The 20289-nt window shown below is 41.2% G+C and overlaps 1 protein-coding gene across 2 annotated transcripts in view; it reads left to right on the forward strand.

Moving 5' to 3' along the window:
• Nucleotides 1–20289, forward strand: part of dpysl2b (dihydropyrimidinase like 2b) — a 39138-nt gene extending 18849 nt beyond the window's left edge. For both annotated transcript variants that reach the window (XM_063014306.1, XM_063014307.1), the window contains 13 exons: nt 2661–2749; nt 3682–3866; nt 4074–4238; nt 5505–5566; nt 5864–5944; nt 6257–6325; nt 8622–8742; nt 8917–9073; nt 10128–10269; nt 12149–12319; nt 16923–17102; nt 17995–18160; nt 18367–20289. In XM_063014306.1, coding sequence (XP_062870376.1) covers nt 2661–2749; nt 3682–3866; nt 4074–4238; nt 5505–5566; nt 5864–5944; nt 6257–6325; nt 8622–8742; nt 8917–9073; nt 10128–10269; nt 12149–12319; nt 16923–17102; nt 17995–18160; nt 18367–18458 — 1680 coding nt within the window. In that variant the 3' untranslated portion in view covers nt 18459–20289. The remainder of the gene's footprint in view (nt 1–2660; nt 2750–3681; nt 3867–4073; nt 4239–5504; nt 5567–5863; nt 5945–6256; nt 6326–8621; nt 8743–8916; nt 9074–10127; nt 10270–12148; nt 12320–16922; nt 17103–17994; nt 18161–18366) is intronic.

Below are 20289 nucleotides of genomic sequence, written 5' to 3' on the forward strand. Positions count from 1 at the left end.
CTTTCCCATAAGGGTGTACTGTTGTTGTAATAGAATATTGTAATAATTGTGATTATTATAACCCAACACTATGCAAGTCTGTTCTGTAGGCGTGCAGAAGAAGCACCAAAAAGCATTTATTGTTTCTGTCACATTTTTTTAGGTATTTATCTCCACTTTTCACATTAAGGCTTCTTAAATGCTAATCAGTGAAGCGCTTGAAACAAAAAATACTTCTCAGTTCTTGCACAGTAGACAGAAATTAAAGCAACTCTAGACAGAGTTTTATTCCTGTTTGGTTGCCATCGCTCTGTAAGCTTTATTGGGAGCCGTCCTGTTTTTGGATGGCTCCACCGTGCCATTGTCGGTTGGTGGAAGGCTACATTTTGGCCCGAGTTGCCAAGCTGCCATTAAGCATTCAAAGCATGAGGGACGAGACAGTGCTGCCTTTGTCCCAAAATCCATGCAGAGAGCCTTGTGACCAGAATGGATCCTGCTCTCCTTTCAGTGTAAATGAGTCTCCACTGGGACCACGCATTAATGAGCCCTGGGAAGGGCGGCGATTGTGAGCCGGTAGGGGGTGGGTATGTGGGTGTCACAGAGGATTGAATTTGAGGGATCTGGATCCCGGTACATGGTTAAGCTACGTATTTTGCATCTTGCAGTGAGTTCATTTTCATCAGTCATCCTTGTTGGTAACATTACTCAGGAAACGGTCTCGGCGGAGAACCACAACAAACCATCGATGCCAAAAGTGTAACCCGAAACACTTAGACCGTGTGTGCACTCGTCTGTTAACCATTCTCTCCTTAATCAATAACAGAACACGGTGAGCATTAGCCAACACGAGTCCAGTGCAGATGGTTTTTGTTATACAGGGCTCTTAATTTCTACTCCAAAATATCTTTCACAGGTTCAGACTTTATATCTAACGAGATCAAAGGTCGGTAAAAAATCTGAGATGTTTTATGAAAAATGTGCGTGGGAATGGAAGGTTCTGTTTGATTCTTAAAAGCTGAATTAGCAACGTGAACAGATTCTGACAGCCCTAGTATAGAGTCTGATTCATTACAATTTCATTTTTTATTGTCATCAACCTCTTTATCCTGCTCAGGGGTGCTGTCTCGGTTTACCAAGTAACACTAGGCTTAACACAGGAACACCTTGGACAGGGCGTCGATCCATCACAAACCCCTCAGACATATTCAATCATGTCTAAGTAGCTGGTCGATTCCATTCCTGAGATTTGAACCTGGATCTTTTAATTTAATTTATTTTTGGTAGTTTATGCTTGTACATGTATTGGATGCCAATAACTCTCTATTTAACCAAAAGTAGCACATCTGGGTGTAGCTAAAGCCTGTACTGCACTTATAGGCAGGATCCTACTAAATCCACAGGAAAATGTGCTTATTGTTCATGGACCTCGTTCTTCAAAAATGACAGATTTCATCATTTCTTTAAAAGAAAAGTGCCACATTTCACTACATTTATTCCATTAAGTGATCGAATAAAAAGAAGCTACAATACACAGCACAGCTACCTTAATGGTGCGAGGAATTGGAATTGGTTGGAACAGAATTGGTTGGGAGTTTTCTAAACTCAGTTATCCGAGTCGTGTTTTTAGCTGCTTTACACTTCGACATCTTGGACATTTTGACTAATCGATTGCTAACTGAATTGCCGTAGGATTGCTAGGACACCTCATAGTGCAGATTAACCAGTAAACATGAATGCTATGTGAATAAAAAATGTTAAATGGCTCATTTGGTAGGGCTTAGTTATAAGATACTGTAACAGGGAGCGATCCTGAAAAATCCCCTGAAGCATGTGTTATAAAAACTTTGACTATATAAAATAATTAGGGATGCATCAATACCATTTTTTCCCAACTGAGTACAAGTACATGTATTTTTGTACTTGCCGATACCGATACCAATACCTATTGGATCAGATATCTGACGTGCTAGAAAACTCGATCCGGTTGCCGAGCGCTCGGCGAGCCGGTCGGATGGAGTTGTTGGATAGTTCACACTTAGCGATCGAGAGCCGAGTTTTGATCGCCGAGCGAACGCCGAGTTGCTCCCGAGCCGGCAAATCTATCTCCGACCAGCCGCCGAGCGAAAATCAGGGCAAAAATCATGTAGTGTGAACCAGGCATAACGCAGCAACGTGCACTAGGCACACGGTATCGGATGTTTAGTATCGGAGCCTCGTTTGCGAGTACGAGTACAAGTTAATGAGCGCGGTATCGGGCAAATACCCGATACCGGTATGGTACTCATGCATCTCTAAAAATAATACATAAACTAGGACAGATAGAACGCCTTTATTTGTCATATATATAGATACATGTGTACAGCAACATTAAATGCTTTTTCAGCTTATCCAAGCTTGTTTAGAAGCTGGGGTCTGAGTGCAGGGTCAGCCATTGTACAGCACCCTTGGAGCCAAGAGGGTTAAGGGCCTTGCACAGCAGATGGGATTCAAACCCAATTTGATGCATTTGGTTACCCGCAGCTCTACTCACTAAGCTACCACTGTCGTGCTATGTCAGCTTTCATATATTTACTATTAAATGCTGAATGAATGAATGAATGAATGAATATGAGGGTGAATTTTGTGTTTAGTTGAACCACAGTTCTCATACTCATATTTGCATGAATCTTTTTTGTCCGCAGAGTGAACGTCTGCTAATCAAAGGGGTGAAGATCGTGAACGATGACCAGTCCTTCTCTGCGGATATCTACATGGAGGATGGACTCATCAAGTAAGTGTGTGATGTTCAAGTCAGATTTTGTGCCTGTATTAAAAAGTATTGGGAGACCGCTTCTGATTTTCATGTGTTTCAGCCACAACAGTTGCAAACAGGTGTAATAAATCAATTATATAAAGGAAACTATATGCTTTTAGGGAAGGCCCATTCCTGTTCCAGCATAACTGTGTCCCCGTACACATGAAGAAAAGCTCGATTTAAAGAAACTCCAGTGGCCGCCAATGCTCTAAACGACTTTAGAAAGAGCGGCTGTTGTTTTAGCTGAAATTATCACACCATTTATTTTTGAAATGGGACGTCCAACAAGTTCAAGGTCCAGTGTTCAAATACTTTTGGCCATATAGTGTGTGTAGACACCTGATTATTAGATGTTGGACCTCCAATTTTAAAACAAAGACTTCTTTGTGACTATAATAGCCTCCACAAGATTATTGACAGTGTATGTAAACATTTGGGAGCAGTGGTAGCTCAGTGGTTAGGGTACTGCACTAGTAATCAGAAGGTTGCTGGTTCAAGACCATTACAGCCAGATTGCCTTAACCCTCAATTGCTTGGGTTGTATTTATTACCAACTGTAAGTTGCTGTGGATGAAAGTGTCTGCTATAAATGTTAACGTAAATGTAAATTGAATCAAAAGTGCATTGTGAGGTCAGGTACTGATGGTGGACGAGATGTCTCCATGTTTTATGGACCTAAGGGGCAGTCTAGAAAGGACCTTCCTCAAACTGTTGGTTTGAAGTTAAATGCATATGAATTCTTTTATATATTTGATATGATTCAATGTCAGTAAAAACATAATTTAGGATTAATTAGGATGGGCGTCTAGATACAGTTAAAAAGACCTAGGCTCGTACGTCTTTGTCTTGATGACTCAAAACGAACATTTTAACGCTCACTTCTCTTCTTTTTCATCTCCTCTGTTTAGGCAGATCGGGGAGAACCTTATTGTGCCGGGCGGGGTAAAGACCATCGATGCCCATGGCCGCATGGTGATGCCCGGAGGCATTGACGTTCACACGCGTTTCCAGATGCCCGACCGAGGCATGACGTCTGCCGATGACTTTTATCAGGGCACACGGGCGGCGCTGGCAGGAGGGACCACCATGATCAGTGAGTACCATCAAACCAGGCCTTTATGGATCAGAAAAGGTCCTTCCCCCAACACAATTATATATTTTATGTAAATATATAATAAGGTACATTATATCATTTACTATATGCATAGCAGTGGAATATATCTATTCCTAAGAAGAGCACACACAGAATCTGGTTGTACCTGTACAATGATAATAATGTGTTTTGTTTGTGTCTCATCAGTCGACCATGTGGTTCCGGAGCCAGGTACAGGTCTGATTGCAGCGTTTAAACAGTGGCACCAGTGGGCTGACAGTAAGTCGTGCTGTGATTACACGCTCCATGTGGACATCACAGAGTGGCACAAAGGCATCATGGAAGAGATGGAGACTCTCGTCAAGGACCATGGTACGAACCACACTGCTTCTCTCTCTTTGAATAAAGAAAAAGTCCACTGACAAAGATGTTGTGGTCAAAAAGTGATACTGATGATGACTAGATGGAGATTTTTTTTCCTTGGTGGTACTTCAGAAAACTCTTGTCACTTAATACAGTCCGTCACTGCATCAAATTACAAACCATTAAAAAGTGTCATTAATAGAAAAGGTCATTTAACACAGTGGTAAATCTTCCACTGTCCCAATTTTCTGAGTTAAAAGCATCAAGTGCTCCTGGAGCTCCTACCCATGTTTATGTGCCACGCCCCTGTCTCTGTGAGCACATGGTTGGAGTGGTTTTGATCCATAGCTGATCCTCATTAATCTTTGACTACTCAAGGTATTTAAGTACTAGCTGTGGATTATTAGCTTTGGACCAATCATAACGAAGGGTTGTCGACTTGTGACTAATAACAAAATTTTGTCATGAATCCAGCCTCTCTGTGCTCCTGGAGCTCCTACCCATGTGTATGTGCCACGCCCCTGTCTCTGTGAGCACATGGTTGGGGTAGTTGCGTTATTAGTTATAAGTTAACACCCCTTTGTTATGATTGGTCTAAAGCTAATGATTCCTTGTTACTTTTTGACTGTTCCAGGTATTTAAGGAATAGCTGTGGATCATTAACTTTTGACCAATCATAACGAAGGAGTGTCAACTTGTAACTAATAACAAAACCACCCCAACCATGTGCTCCCAGAGACAGAGGCGTGGCACATACACATGAGTAGGAGCTCCAGGAACACAGAGAGGCTGGATTTGTGACAAAATAAAACCACAGTTTACCACTGTGTTAAATGTATCTTTTCTATTAATACTTTGTAAATGAATAAAGCTTCTTTTGAGTTGAGAATGCAGTGACGGACTGTTTTAAGTGACAACGGTTTTCTGAGGTACCACCAAGGCATGTGGCTATAATTATTGCAGTAGTATGTCTGTTTTTGGCCCAAGGGACAAAAATCCTTAAATCTTTTTACAATTTTATGTACAGTATGTGGTGAAAGAGCAAAAATATTTGTGATTTCACATTGAGAAATGTTTTTTTAAGTGTTGAGCTGTGACCCAGCTTGGTCCCAAGTTTTTCTGAGGAGTCAAATTGAAAATTTGCTTATACGGTATCTACAAAATACAATTAAGTTGGTCAGCCAAAACATTACACGCCATTGTTTTGTATTGTTTTAGTTAAATAAAGGTTCAAGAGGATTACCAAATGACAGATTCTTTGAAATGTGTGTGCAGGTGTGAACTCTTTCCTGGTCTACCTGGCTTACAAAGACATTTTCCAGCTGACAGACTCACAGGTTTGAATAAACTCTCTATTTTTGATCTAAATTAAAAGCAGACCTAGTTGACATTATTTACATCTTGTAATCCATGAGATTTAAAAAAAAAGTAAAGCTTTCCAGAAGCACAACACCAAGATGGGACCAAATGGGAAAGAATCTAGTGGTTTTCCTTTTTGACTCATAAACAGTGACTCAATCATCCTGGTACTAAATCTGGAGAGTCTGTTAACACTGGGCCGGAAGAGTAAACTTATATTAGTGTGTGTTTGTGTGTGTGTGTGTGTGTGTGTGTGTGTGTGTGTGTGTGTGCAGATCTATGAGGTGTTCAGCGTGATCCGAGACCTTGGTGCCATCGCACAGGTCCATGCTGAGAATGGAGACATTGTCGCCGAGGTGAGAGTTTAAGGACACTTAGTGTGTATGCACATCATCTGCAGTGAACTGTTTGATTCTGCTTAGTCGAAACACATTCTGACTTAATGACGTGACAGCTTAGACGAAACATGTGCAGGATATCAGGGTGATTATTGCAAACACAATCTTGGCTTTGATTTTTAACCCTTAAAACATTTTGGTTTAAATATACAGTACATCTAATGTATATACAGTATATATATAATTCTCATGTGCACACCCCTGCCACTTGGACGACACCTTTTCTTTCCACACCACCCAAGCTCTTTATTCTTTTGTCACTGGTTGTAGGAACAACGTAGAGTCCTGGAACTGGGTATCACTGGACCAGAGGGACACGTGCTGAGCCGCCCAGAAGAGGTAATAAGACAGATCCATATATTTAACTATAATAATAATAAAAATAATAATAATGTTATATGCAATGTACTGTTATTTGTTAAACATGTATATGAATTAGACATTTTATTCCAACCTACTACAAACTTTTTTTTAAAGCCTTTCTTGACTTTAATGACACAGATGCTGTTTTAGAGCTGAATTTCCTATATCCAGTCATACTGTCAGGAACAATAAAGACACCATTAATGTACAAACAAATAAATGTATTACTGATAATAAAAAAATTCTAGTGTAACATCCCTAATAATTTAGTGTTATTGTATAAGTTCCGATGTAACAGCGTGAACATAAGAGCTTACATGCAGTAAGGTTACAGCTTTGACATAAGAAGGCTATTGTAACAATTTAAATGTAACAGCTCAAATGAGACAACACCGATGCAACAGATCTTATGTAACAGCTCACGTTATGCAGCTTAATGTAACGGCTCTAATAGAACAGATCTAAAGAACAGCTTAAATGTAACAGCTCCAATAAAACAGCACTGATGTAACAGATCTAATGTAACAGCTCTAATGTAACAGCTCTAATGTAACAGCTCCAATGTAACAGCTCCAATAAAACAACACTGATGTTACAGATCTAATGTAACAGCTCTAATGTTACAGATCTAATGCAACAGTTCTAATATAACAGATCTAATGTAACAGCTTTAATGTAACAGCTCCAATAAAACAACACTGATGTTACAGATCTAATGTAACAGCTCTAATGTTACAGATCTAATGCAACAGTTCTAATATAACAGATCTAATGTAACAGCTTTAATGTAACAGCTCCAATAAAACAACACTAACCCTTACCTTATCTTATGCAACAGCTCTAATGCAACAGCTCTAATGCAACAGCTCTAATGTAACAGCTCTAATGTAACAGCTTTAATATAACAGCTCTAATGTAACAGCTTTAATGTAACAGCTCCAATAAAATAACACTGATGTAACAGCTCTAATGTAACAGATCTAATGTAACAGCTTTAATGTAACAGCTCCAATAAAATAACACTGATGTAACAGCTCTAATGTAACAGATCTAATGTAACAGCTTTAATGTAACAGCTCCAATAAAACAACACTGATGTTACAGCTCTAATGTAACAGATCTAATGTAACAGCTTTAATATAACAGCTCTAATGTAACAGCTTTAATGTAACAGCTCCAATAAAATAACACTGATATAACAGCTCTAATGTAACAGATCTAATGTAACAGCTTTAATGTAACAGCTCCAATAAAATAACACTGATGTAACAGCTCTAATGTAACAGATCTAATGTAACAGCTTTAATATAACAGCTCCAATAAAACAACACTGATGTTACAGCTCTAATGTAACAGCTCTAATGTAACAGCTCCAATGTAACAGCTCCAATAAAACAACACTGATGTTACAGATCTAATGTAATAGCTCTAATATTAAAGCTCTAATGTAACAGCTCTAATGTAACAGCTCCAATAAAACAACACTGATGTTACAGATCTAATGTAATAGCTTTAATGTAACCGCTCTAATGAAATAACACTGATGTAACAGCTCTAATGTAACAGCTTTAATGTAACAGCTCCAATAAAACAACACTGATGTAACAGCTCTAATATAACATATCTAATGTAACAGCTTTAATGTAACAGCCCCAATAAAATAACACTGATGTAACAGCTCTAATGTAACAGTGCCAATAAAATCACACTGATGTAACAGCTCTAATGTAACAGTGCCAATAAAATAACACTGATGTAACAGCTCTAATGTAACAGCCCAATAAAATCACACTGATGTAACAGCTCTAATGTAACAGTGCCAATAAAATAACACTGATGTAACAGCTCTAATGTAACAACCCAATAAAATCACACTGATGTAACAGCTCTAATGTAACAGTGCCAATAAAATCACACTGATGTAACAGCTCTAATGTAACAGTGCCAATAAAATAACACTGATGTAACAGCTCTAATGTAACAGCCCAATAAAACAACACTGATGTAACAGCTTTAATGTAACAGTGCCAATAAAACAATCACATCATGCAGCTTAATGTAACAGCTCTAATAGATCTAATACAACAGATTTAATGTAACAGGTTTTACCAGCTTTATTGTAACTATTCTAACATTACACTTAAATGTAACAGCTCTATTATATGCTATTATTGTGCTCACTTGTAACAGCTGTAATGTAACATCAGCAGCTACAATGCAACGATTGTGATCTTACACCGCAAACATTTCTCCTGTGTATGGTGGGATTTAGGTGGAGGCCGAGGCAGTCAACCGCGCCATCACAGTGGCCAATCAGACCAACTGCCCACTTTACATCACCAAGGTTATGAGCAAGAGTGCAGCTGATGTCATTGCCCAAGCCAGGAAAAAAGGTGAGAGACAAATTAATAAAGTTACAGCGGCTTAGTTTGGTGGTTTACTTCCAAAGCCGCGAGGCTTATGGGTAATTTACACCAGATTAAACGCATTACCAGAGACACACTGAAGTCATTTCAACACAAAACATGGCATGACTCAGATGGCACTTACATTACTGGTTACCACAGGCACCGTGGTGTATGGAGAGCCAATCACGGCCAGTCTTGGCACAGACGGTTCGCACTACTGGAGCAAAAACTGGGCCAAAGCTGCTGCGTACGTAACATCACCACCGCTGAGTCCGGATCCCACCACGCCAGACTATCTCGGCTCCCTTCTGTCATGGTAAGAACGTTTTGGAGAATTTATGTAGCATGTATTTCTGCCATGCTTTCAAGTTAGAATTATAAAATAACCTTTAGACAGTGCCGATTTTAAACCACCGATGAGTGAGAGTAAAAAAGTTAGGGGAAAAATTGAGTCATGGGTGGCATCAAGTCTAGAAAGTACCCACCCATCTTAGAGGCAAAATGTTATACTCCCAGTACTCCCAGCTTTCTACATTTGGAGTAGGCACACCAAGTTTTTGGGTTTCTGATTACATTCAATACAGTGGAAGTCAAAAGTTTCCATATATGTATTACATGACATTTATGGGATTTCAATGATTTATGTGACTGTTCTTTTTTTCGTGCCAGAATGATTGGAACACGTTCAAAGAAAAGCAGGAGCAGCAGCTTTTTAAAAAATAAATGATTACATTTTCCCCCTTGCAGAACATTTCACAGCTCACTTTACATTCTCACCCCTGTTCCAGCTGGGATTGTTAAACGCCCCTCTGACATGTGTATAGTGACAGGATTTCTAAATAGCCAGGCACTGTGCCTCCTCGACCATCGTTCCGCTCCGTACAGACACTCAGCCAATCGAGTGTCTAGCACACCTGAGATTTAAACTTGAGAGCTTGAGATCCCAGCAGTGGTAGGCGTTTTATGCAAACATAATAATCCAAATTGCCCCTTTTTATTTTTATTTATTATATTTTTGATTAGGGATATTTTAGAACCCCCAGTTGGTGTTTTGATTATGGTGACCCATCTTAAGCTGGTTTTAGATCTGGTGACTGATTGAAATAAGTGTCATATTAAAAAAAACATTGAGATGCCCTGTGGATAGAAGCACTGACATCCTTAAAAAGACCACTCCACATTTTGAATAAAAATGTTCAAAAACCAAAAACCATGCCAGGCAAAAGCATAACTGCACCACCAGATCTCCATACACTAAAGGACAACTTATCCGACCAACCACACACACTTTCCACTCTCTCTGAACCAGGTTTGATTTTTTTTCACCACTGACCTATTAAATCCATCTCTATATCTCTCTGTATCTACAGTGGGGACCTGCAGGTGACTGGCAGTGCCCACTGCACATTCAACACTGCCCAGAGAGCTGTGGGTAAAGACGATTTTACCCTCATCCCTGAGGGGGTTAACGGCACAGAGGAGAGGATGTCTATCATCTGGGACAAATGTGTGGTGAGTAAGACATGTTACAGCTTTATAAATGCCATCATAGATCGTTTTGAGCATCGACTCTGAATCTGATAAAGTGATTTTTTTTTTTTATAAATAGTGTAATAAAATGAAGCTTGCTTGACTGTGGATAGAGATGTACAGTGTATCACAAAAGTGAGTACACCCCTCACATTTTTGCAGATATTTAAGTATATCTTTTCATGGGACAACACTGACAAAATGACACTTTGACACAATGAAAAGTAGTCTGTGTGCAGCTTATATAACAGTGTAAATTTATTCTTCCCTCAAAATAACTCAAAATACAGCCATTAATGTCTAAACCATCGGCAACAAAAGTGAGTACACCCCTAAGAGACTACACCCCTAAATGTCCAAATTGAGCACTGCTTGTCATTTTCCCTCCAAAATGTCATGTGACTCGTTAGTGTTACTAGGTCTCAGGTGTGCATAGGGAGCAGGTGTGTTCAATTTAGTAGTACAGCTCTCACACTCTCTCATAGTGGTCACTGAAAGTTCCAACATGGCACCTCATGGCAAAGAACTCTCTGAGGATCTTAAAAGACGAATTGTTGCGCTACATGAAGATGGCCAAGGCTACAAGAAGATTGCCAACACCCTGAAACTGAGCTGCAGCACAGTGGCCAAGATCATCCAGCGTTTTAAAAGAGCAGGGTCCACTCAGAACAGACCTCGTGTTGGTCGTCCAAAGAAGCTGAGTGCACGTGCTCAGCGTCACATCCAGCTGCTGTCTTTGAAAGATAGGCGCAGGAGTGCTGTCAGCATTGCTGCAGAGATTGAAAAGGTGGGGGGTCAGCCTGTCAGTGCTCAGACCATACGCCGCACACTACATCAAATTGGTCTGCATGGCTGTCACCCCAGAAGGAAGCCTCTTCTGAAGTCTCTACACAAGAAAGCCCGCAAACAGTTTGCTGAAGACATGTCAACAAAGGACATGGATTACTGGAACCATGTCCTATGGTCTGATGAGACCAAGATTAATTTGTTTGGTTCAGATGGTCTCAAGCATGTGTGGCGGCAATCAGGTGAGGAGTACAAAGATAAGTGTGTCATGCCTACAGTCAAGCATGGTGGTGGGAATGCCATGGTCTGGGGCTGCATGAGTGCAGCAGGTGTTGGGGAGTTACATTTCATTGAGGGACACATGAACTCCAATATGTACTGTGAAATACTGAAGCAGAGCATGATCCCCTCCCTCCGGAAACTGGGTCGCAGGGCAGTGTTACAGCATGATAATGACCCCAAACACACCTCTAAGACGACCACTGCTTTATTGAAGAGGCTGAAGGTAAAGGTGATGGACTGGCCAAGCATGTTTCCAGACCTAAACCCAATAGAACATCTTTGGGGCATCCTCAAGCGGAAGGTGGAGGAGCGCAAAGTCTCGAATATCCGCCAGCTCCGTGATGTCGTCATGGAGGAGTGGAAAAGCATTCCAGTGGCAACCTGTGAAGCTCTGGTAAACTCCATGCCCAGGAGAGTTAAGGCAGTTCTGGGAAATAATGGTGGCCACACAAAATATTGACACTTCTGGAACTTTCACTAAGGGGTGTACTCACTTTTGTTGCCGGTGGTTTAGACATTAATGGCTGTATATTGAGTTATTTTGAGGGAAGAATAAATTTACACTGTTATATAAGCTGCACACAGACTACTTTTCATTGTGTCAAAGTGTCATTTTGTCAGTGTTGTCCCATGAAAAGATATACTTAAATATCTGCAAAAATGTGAGGGGTGTACTCACTTTTGTGATACACTGTATGTATTTAATCTTAGCTGATGTGTGTAGTAGCCCAGGAGCCACTTTTCACATGCCGGATTGCTTTACCCAAATTCTCATTCCGTCTCCTTCCTCCAGGTCTCTGGGAAGATGGACGAGAACCAGTTTGTTGCCATCACCAGCACAAACGCGGCTAAGATCTTAAACCTGTACCCACGCAAGGGGCGCATCGCTGTGGGATCAGACGCTGATCTGGTGCTGTGGGACCCGGACGTTACCAAGATCATCTCTGCCAAGAGCCACAATCTGGTACTGCTGCTACTCCTGCTCATAATAACCATGTATTTTCATTTAGTCATTCATTAATGTTAATTTACAACAACAATCTGGTCAGGTTGCAGGATAAAACTCACTCACATTTAGGGGCAATTTAGATCAGTCAAACCTGGCTGAGGCACTGCGATGGATTGGTCTCCTGTCCTGGGTGTGTGATATGGGGGAAACCGGACCCACCGCAGTCCAGACCAGGATAAAGTGGTGGTAAAATGTGAAACTAAAATAAAGTTTGTTTGTTTGGTAGATCTGCTGTGCAAATTAAACCTAAAGGGGTGTGTTAGAATCAGTAACCAGACATTTTTGGGTTTGGTCCCAACCAGAGTTTGGGTGTGGTCCCCTCACTTGTGGGAGTGATGTCACTGTTCAGCGATGCCCAAGTGTTAGATTATTGCTGATTGTTGGCAGCTACTAACAGGATACGCTTATCCGTGTGGGAATGAGTTTGAGTGTATTGTGTCTCTCTGTGTGTGTGTGTGTGTGTGTGTGTGTGTGTGTGTGTGCATACTTACAGTATATGTTTAAAAGTATTGGGACACCCCCTCTAACTTCTGGATTAATGTGTTTCAGAAACAACAGCTAACCATTGTAATAAATCAGTTATGTTTAAGGATATTATGTGCTTCTGACTTTGTAGCAACAGTTTAGGGAAGGCCCTTACTTGCTCCAGCATGACTGTGCTCCTGTGCATAAAGCAAGCTTTATATAGACATTATAAGAAAAGCTGCGTTTAAAGAAACTCAAGTGGCCTCCAGTGCACAGAACCCTGATTGAGCAGCTTTGGAATGAACCGGAACATCAACTGAGACTTTCTTTTTTTTCTTTATGCATTTATTTATGTATTTTCTTCCCTTTTTTTCTCCCGATTTAGTCAATTAATCTTCCGCTACTGGGTATATATTGCAGCTCACGCCTCCTCCAACTCGTGTGCAGTCCTAGCGGACCACTTCTTTTCGCCACAGTGTTTGAAGACCCCACTCACTTAGTCCCATAATCCCACCCAGCAGACACTGTGGCCAGTTATTGTCTGCTGCAGGCACTGTCAATTATGCCCACTAAATGGTGCTCAGTTGACCAGTGGCAGAGCCAAGTTTTGAACCGAGGAGTTCAGAATCTCAGCTCTGGTGTGCTAGCGGAAGCACCATAACTGAGGCTTTCTTGATTAATATCAGTATCCAGCAAAGAGCACAAATTCCCACAGACAGAAGAGTGACTGTTGTTACAGCTGAAAAGATCACATAGAGGCCACTTGTGTTTGAAATGGGACGTCCAACAAGCTCACGATCAGGAGTTGAAATGCTTCTTTTTTTGACTGTATAGTGTACTGGATCCAACCTGGATCTTAAATAATAAAAACATGACAGTTACCCCTGTTTATAAGAAATGAATGTAGAAATGTAGTGAGGGTTTTTTTTTTTGGATCTAATGCTTCCTTCTGCGTGGTCATTACTGTCTTTTTAAACTTTCCATTACATCAGGAAGGAAACTGTTGTAAGAGATGGATTGTTTTGAGGTGCAGGAAATTGGCCCTGATTTTACCTTGACTGGGACTTACCACACCATCGTTAGCTCTGTGGCAGCACACACACACACACACACACACACACACATACATAAACACACACTCCTGATTTCCCTTTCCAACTTTCCTTCTCCACAGCAAAACAGACATAACACATAATTAAGTTTTATGGTGGATGCATAACAACAACTGTGAGCAATTGGTTGTTTAAAATGACCAACAAAACCACTTGCGCTTGGATTAAACTAAACACGAGTTTCAAGCCATCACTGATTCGACCCATAAAAAGCACACATACTGTCGGAGTGGAGCTGTAACACTTGCTTTATGGTTATAATAAACGAGCAGCGTACAAGAAAACAACGTCGTGTCGCCGGGGTTTGTGTGCAACTGTAAAAGAAGGAATGTGGCTCAGACGTAGTGTTGCACAATAATTTTATGATAATTTGTTCTTTCGGCTGCTCCTGTTTTTAGGAGTCGCCACTGCAGATCTGGTCTGCATACCAGACCTGGCACAGTCCTGTTTGTTGCCGTTCTTGATGCAAACCTTTTAATTCCTCTTAAAACACCCATAATTTGCCCCTCAGGTGGCGCAGCGGTAAAATACGCTACCACACCAGAGCTGGAATTTAGATTCCATCAGATCAGATCTCAGCTCTGGGCTGGGTGGCTATATGATCAATGATTGGCTGTTGTTCATCTAAGGAGGGAGCTGGATAGGGACTCCTCATAACTGATGCAATTATGACCTCTGCTGGCTGATTGATGGCATCTGCACAGAGTAGAGGAATAATACTGATCAGGGTTTGGCTCTCCGTGCACAAGGCTGATCGCATATGAACTCGCCTCGTGCACGTGAAAAGATGCAGTCGGCTACTGCACATGTGTCGGAGGGGGCGTGTGTCAGTTCGCTCTCCTCAATCGGGGTGGGGGTCAGCACCAGTAGAGAGGAAGCATAACGCAATTGGGTAAAAAATTGAACACACTTAAATCGGGAGAAAATGCATAAAAAACCACGCTTAATTTAACCCTCAATAATTTCCTTCTGGATAAATAAAGTATCCATTCATATATCCATCATTATCTTGAGCTTGGGACCAGTTTCAAATGATGTAGCAGAAACATCTAAATTCAGTCATTCAAGGGGTGTCCACATACCTTTGGCCATATAATGCAGCTAATTGGAAAACAAACGTGTTTTTGTCTTTGACTTCAGTGTGTAGCTCAACAGCTGTATAAACACAAGCGTGCAGGCAAGTCCAACAATCTGGGGCCGTTTTAAATCTAATGAAAGGAAATTCTGGCTGGATTGTAGAGCTTTATAATCTGTTCTTTATTTTTAGAGGATTTTTATTGTATTTCACGTTTGGTGGAGCGGAACCGTGTGTGTCGGTTTGGACCTTGCAGATCAGTGTGTCAAAGTTTTTCTCAAGCGTGTAAGAATTACAGTATGGACCCAGTTATGACTGGTTTTACCTAGCTGCACTCAATGGCATTATTATCATAATCAGGTTATAAACCAGGGTGTCTCTACCCAAAGTTGGTGAGAACATCTGGCTAATTTAGCATATGAAACAAGAAGAGCAGAGACAGCTCTCACAAGTTCTACCCAACTTAAAAGGATTATTATAATGAGTGATCAACAGCCATCACAGACAGAGGGAACTGACCTACACATGGAAGTGATTAAAGACAATTAGATCAATTAAAACTGAGGTGACAGTTCCATCTTGTCTGCACTTATTTTGATAATACACATCCTTTACAGGAAGCCCTAAAATGGTAGCACAGGCAAATGTATATATGTTGTGTTCTTCAGTCACTAAATTGTTCAGTCTAGCTCCGCTGTACCTGAGTTACATCTGTGTATCTTGCGACTGCTTCTTGTAATAATGATTGACCATTTTCATCATGTTTGGAGAGACGTCCTTTTTTTTCCTTACAAGCGTATGAGTAAGAAAGTGTGTGTGTGTGTGTGTGCAGCGTAAATTCGTTCTGTGCTGCGTCTCTAACCTGTATATGCAAATGTTTGGACACCCCTGATCTCATCATGCTTTCGAAAATAATATAACACATTCTCTACAAGGAGGGAATCATTTCATGCATTTTCCCCAGTTGTACTCCTGATCCCCTTTTCACATCGTCCACTACTGCTGACCTCCACTCCTGACCGTGGAGAACCGTAACTAACACACACCCCCTCCGACACGTGTGCATTAGCCGACCGCTTCTTTTCACCTGCACAATGCGAGTTCATATGGAGTCACACACCAATCTCCATCTTCCCCCTTTGTTTTGCAGTTACCATCGTTCAGCCAGCAGAGGTCGTAATTGCAGCATTTATCAGGAATGCCTCTGGTCCTCCCACCCTCGGACAAGCCAATCATTGTTCGTAAAGGCACCAGGCCTGCTGGTATCAGAGCTGAGATTCGAACTTTAGGATATAAGCACTGGTGTTTTAACACACTGGTTGGTGTTTTACTGCTGTGCCACCCGAGTGCCACAGGGAATGAATCTCTAAATGATTACTGTTTATTTGCTAAACCACTTTATTCTGGTTACGGTCAGGGCAGGTCCGGTTCAAATGTAATACACAACAGCGCAAGGTAGAAACAACTTGGACTGGGTGCCAGTCCATTGCAGAGCTTGGATTTTGTAGACCCCTGGCTGGCTGATATAAATGTATAATGAATAGATGGTACCAGTGATAGCTCAGTGGTTAAGGTACTGGACTAGTAAACAGAAGGTTGCCGGTTCAAGCCCCGTTGCCACTGTTGGGTCCCTGAGCAAGGCCCTTAACCCTCAATTGCTCATTGTGTTCCGCTCACTGTGTAAGTCGCTTTGGATAAAAGCGTCTGCTAAATGCTGAAAATGTAAATGTAAATGTGCACACATGGTATTTACTCTCAGAGATCTGTTTATCAGGTGCATCTACCGGGCAATAGTACCTGTATCCCATCTGTTACTATTTACAGTATGTTAGGACCAGTAATACTGCCATTACCTGTCTTATTGTAACAAACGTGTGTGCTGTGTCTCATCCCGTCTGGTGTGTAGGCAGTGGAGTATAACATCTTCGAGGGCATGGAGGTACGTGGAGCTCCGCTGGTCGTGATTAGCCAGGGGAAGATCGTACTAGAGGAAGGAACCCTGCACACGACCGAAGGCTCAGGGCGGTTCATATCCCGAAAACCTTTCCCCGACTTCGTCTACAAGAGGATAAAAGCTCGCAGCAGGGTAACAGCTTTATTTTTATTTACAGATACAGTAAATAGAGTAAATCTACTACTGGTCTAAAACACACCAATCAGCCATAACATTAAAACCACCTCCTGGTTTCTACACTCACTGTCCATTTTATCAGCTCCACTTACCATATAGAAGCACTTTGTGTGTTGTGCTGGTATGAGTGGATCAGACACAGCAGCGCTGCTGGAGTTTTTAAATACCGTGTCCACTCACTGTCCACTTTATTAGACACTCCTACCTAGTCGGTCCACCTTGTAGATGTAAAGTCAGAGACGGTCGCTCATCTATTGCTGCTGTTTGAGTCGGTTATCTTCTAGACCTTCATCAGTGGTCACAGGACGCTGCCCACGGGGCGCTGTTGGCTGGATGTTTTTGGTTGGTGGACTGTTCTCAGTCCAGCAGTGACAGTGAGGTGTTTAAAAACTCCAGCAGCGCTGCTGTGTCTTATCCAGTCATACCAGCACAACACACACTAACACACCACCACCATGTCAGTGTCACTGCAGTGCTGAGAATGATCCACCACCTAAATAATACCTGCTCTATGGGGGTCCTGTGGGGGTCCTGACCATTGAAGAGTGGTGCAAAAAGCCCAAATCATCTAGTGGACAGCAAACCCCGAGATGGATGGCTTATAACAGCAGAAGACCACGCCCGTTACTTATCCTGTCAGCCAAAAACAGGAATCTGAAGCTACATTGGCACATGCTTATAAAAATTTCATCAGAGAAGAAAGATTTCTTCATGTTATGTTAAGCTGATGGTCATAATGTTTTGATATATTTAGACAGACGGTAGATCACAATTAGAATGTTGATCTTTAATAGAATAACTTGAATCCATTGTATTTTCAAACCTCTGTTATATCTGTGTTTTGCAGCTGGCTGAGCTGAGGGGTGTTCCTCGTGGCCTCTATGATGGACCGGTGTGTGAGGTGACCATAACCCCCAAGGTTATGACACCAGCATCTTCTGCAATAACCTCTCCGGTCAAGCTGGGAGCGCAACCGGTCCGCAACCTGCACCAGTCTGGATTCAGCCTCTCTGGTGAGTGTCCAGGAGTGTCCAGTGTCCCTTGTACACGGACCATGATAACACCTTTAATTAAATGAGCTCGCAATGAAGTCCTAATGTAGACTTGAGTGTTCAGACAAATCCCTGTCCAAGAACTATGAAGTAGATCTGTGTTATAAACCCTCACTCTATAAGAAAAGTGTTCTTCACCTCATAATGACCTTTGATTTTTTTTATAGGTGCCCAGGTTGACGACAACGTTCCTCGTCGAAGCACCCAGCGCATTGTTGCGCCCCCTGGTGGCAAGGCCAACATCACCAGCCTGGGTTAAATAACTCCACTATCCTCAGGAGATCAGAGGGTCGGGAGAAAGGACATTTGTGTCGGTATTGAAAACCTTCACTAGCAAATGTCCCTAAGTCAGATCTTCCACCGAGCCTACAAGACTCGGCACTCCCCAAACCCTCTAAACCCTCCTTTGGCCTCGACGTGTACCCTGTTCCCCGTTCCCTCTCTAACCCTGCACCCTCTCCTAAAGAAAATAAAGAAAAAAGAAGAAAAGCAGAAAAAATAAGCATTATGCTGTGTGTGAAGTAAAAAGGAAAAATAATTAACACTCCATATTTGAGCACCTTGATTGTATGATTTAGTGTTTTATACTGTACTTTCTACCTTCCATGTTATTGTTATTTTTGTATTTAACACATTTTTTATTATTATTATTTGAGCAGTCCAGTAAGACTAGCAGGCATTGTTTACCGTTATAACCTAATTTAACAAGGTTGAGTGGCAGATAGTTCTATTCAGATAGTCATTAATAATTCCCAGTAAAGTATTCAGTCATCGTGGGTGAAGAACAATGAGTGTACTGGTAACAATAAGTAGAAATTTCGACAAACGTTTGGCTAGAGTTCTATGGAGTCCTATGAAGGTCATATCCGTATTTGTAGAAGTATTCTAGAAATAGAATTGGCAAATAAAATATTATTCTAGATGTATTTCTGTAATACCCTTGTGGTGGCATCAACATAACACTCACATAGAAAGTGTAAAGCAGACTTTTAAATCTATTAAATTGCCTAATCTCTAATGAAATCATAAGTTAAAGAGGCATTAAAGATAATACCATCTGAATAATCAAAACAAACTTATAAGGAGGAAGATTAAACCGTTATTTCAGTAAAAGCAGGCTTGTCTTTGGCAGTGAATGAATAGTTGCACTGTTTTGACACTTCAAGGGTGGATATGTGAGGATATATGTCTGGAACAAGTGAAAGATTCCAATCAGTGGCACACAAGTAATTCAGAAAGTGATTTTGAAAGACACAGGGTGGTATCTGGTGACCGATTGGGTACGGGTGATCAATAGTGTTGGAACGTCTGCCATTTCTGTACAGATTTTTGGTATATTGTTGCTGACTTGGCATTTATTGCTAGAATTTATTAAGTTTGAGTATTTTGAAGTCTTTCTGATGTTACAGCCTGTGTGAATGAATGTGATGCTACAGATATGACATGTACATGAACAGAAATGGAAGCAAACATGTGTCTTTATGTTTTTACACTAACTAACCTTAGCTTTATGTCTAAAGTCACAGAAGTGTACTGATAATTGTTATTCCTTTTTGCTTTTATGGCTTTTATTAAACTTATTGATGAAGAAGGTGAAGAAGAAGAAGGCTATACACGTACCATAGCCGAAGTTAACCGATGCAAAGGTGCCAGAACTTTTTCCTCTCTTACCCCTTTATACAGTTTCGTTTGAGCTCCTGTGAGTAGCAGTGCCATCGCGGGGGTTTGTGTCAATGTTAGTGATGTAATGCAATGATGTTATGATATGTAATCCATATGAACGCACTGGTAATATTACGATAAGGGACTTTACAGACTGCCACACTGAAATACACGACAAGCGACCGGTCGTTTCTACAGTGTGACTCCGAACGGAGCTGCTGAAGAGCTGAGCATGAATGCTGAACCACGTAGGATGTGCAACATACTTATAGTGTTGTGAACGAAGTGTTATTTCGGATCAGATACCTTTGTGTAAGCCTGTATAGGAACTCTGGGCGGCCCTGGCAGTCCCAAGTTCCCACTTTACTGACGTCATGCAGTTTTGTTTTGTTTTAATAAATCCAACAGCTGTTCTCTCATTGGCAAAA

The sequence above is a fragment of the Trichomycterus rosablanca genome, chromosome 18, assembly GCF_030014385.1.
Source record: "Trichomycterus rosablanca isolate fTriRos1 chromosome 18, fTriRos1.hap1, whole genome shotgun sequence".
Taxonomy (NCBI): domain Eukaryota; kingdom Metazoa; phylum Chordata; class Actinopteri; order Siluriformes; family Trichomycteridae; genus Trichomycterus; species Trichomycterus rosablanca.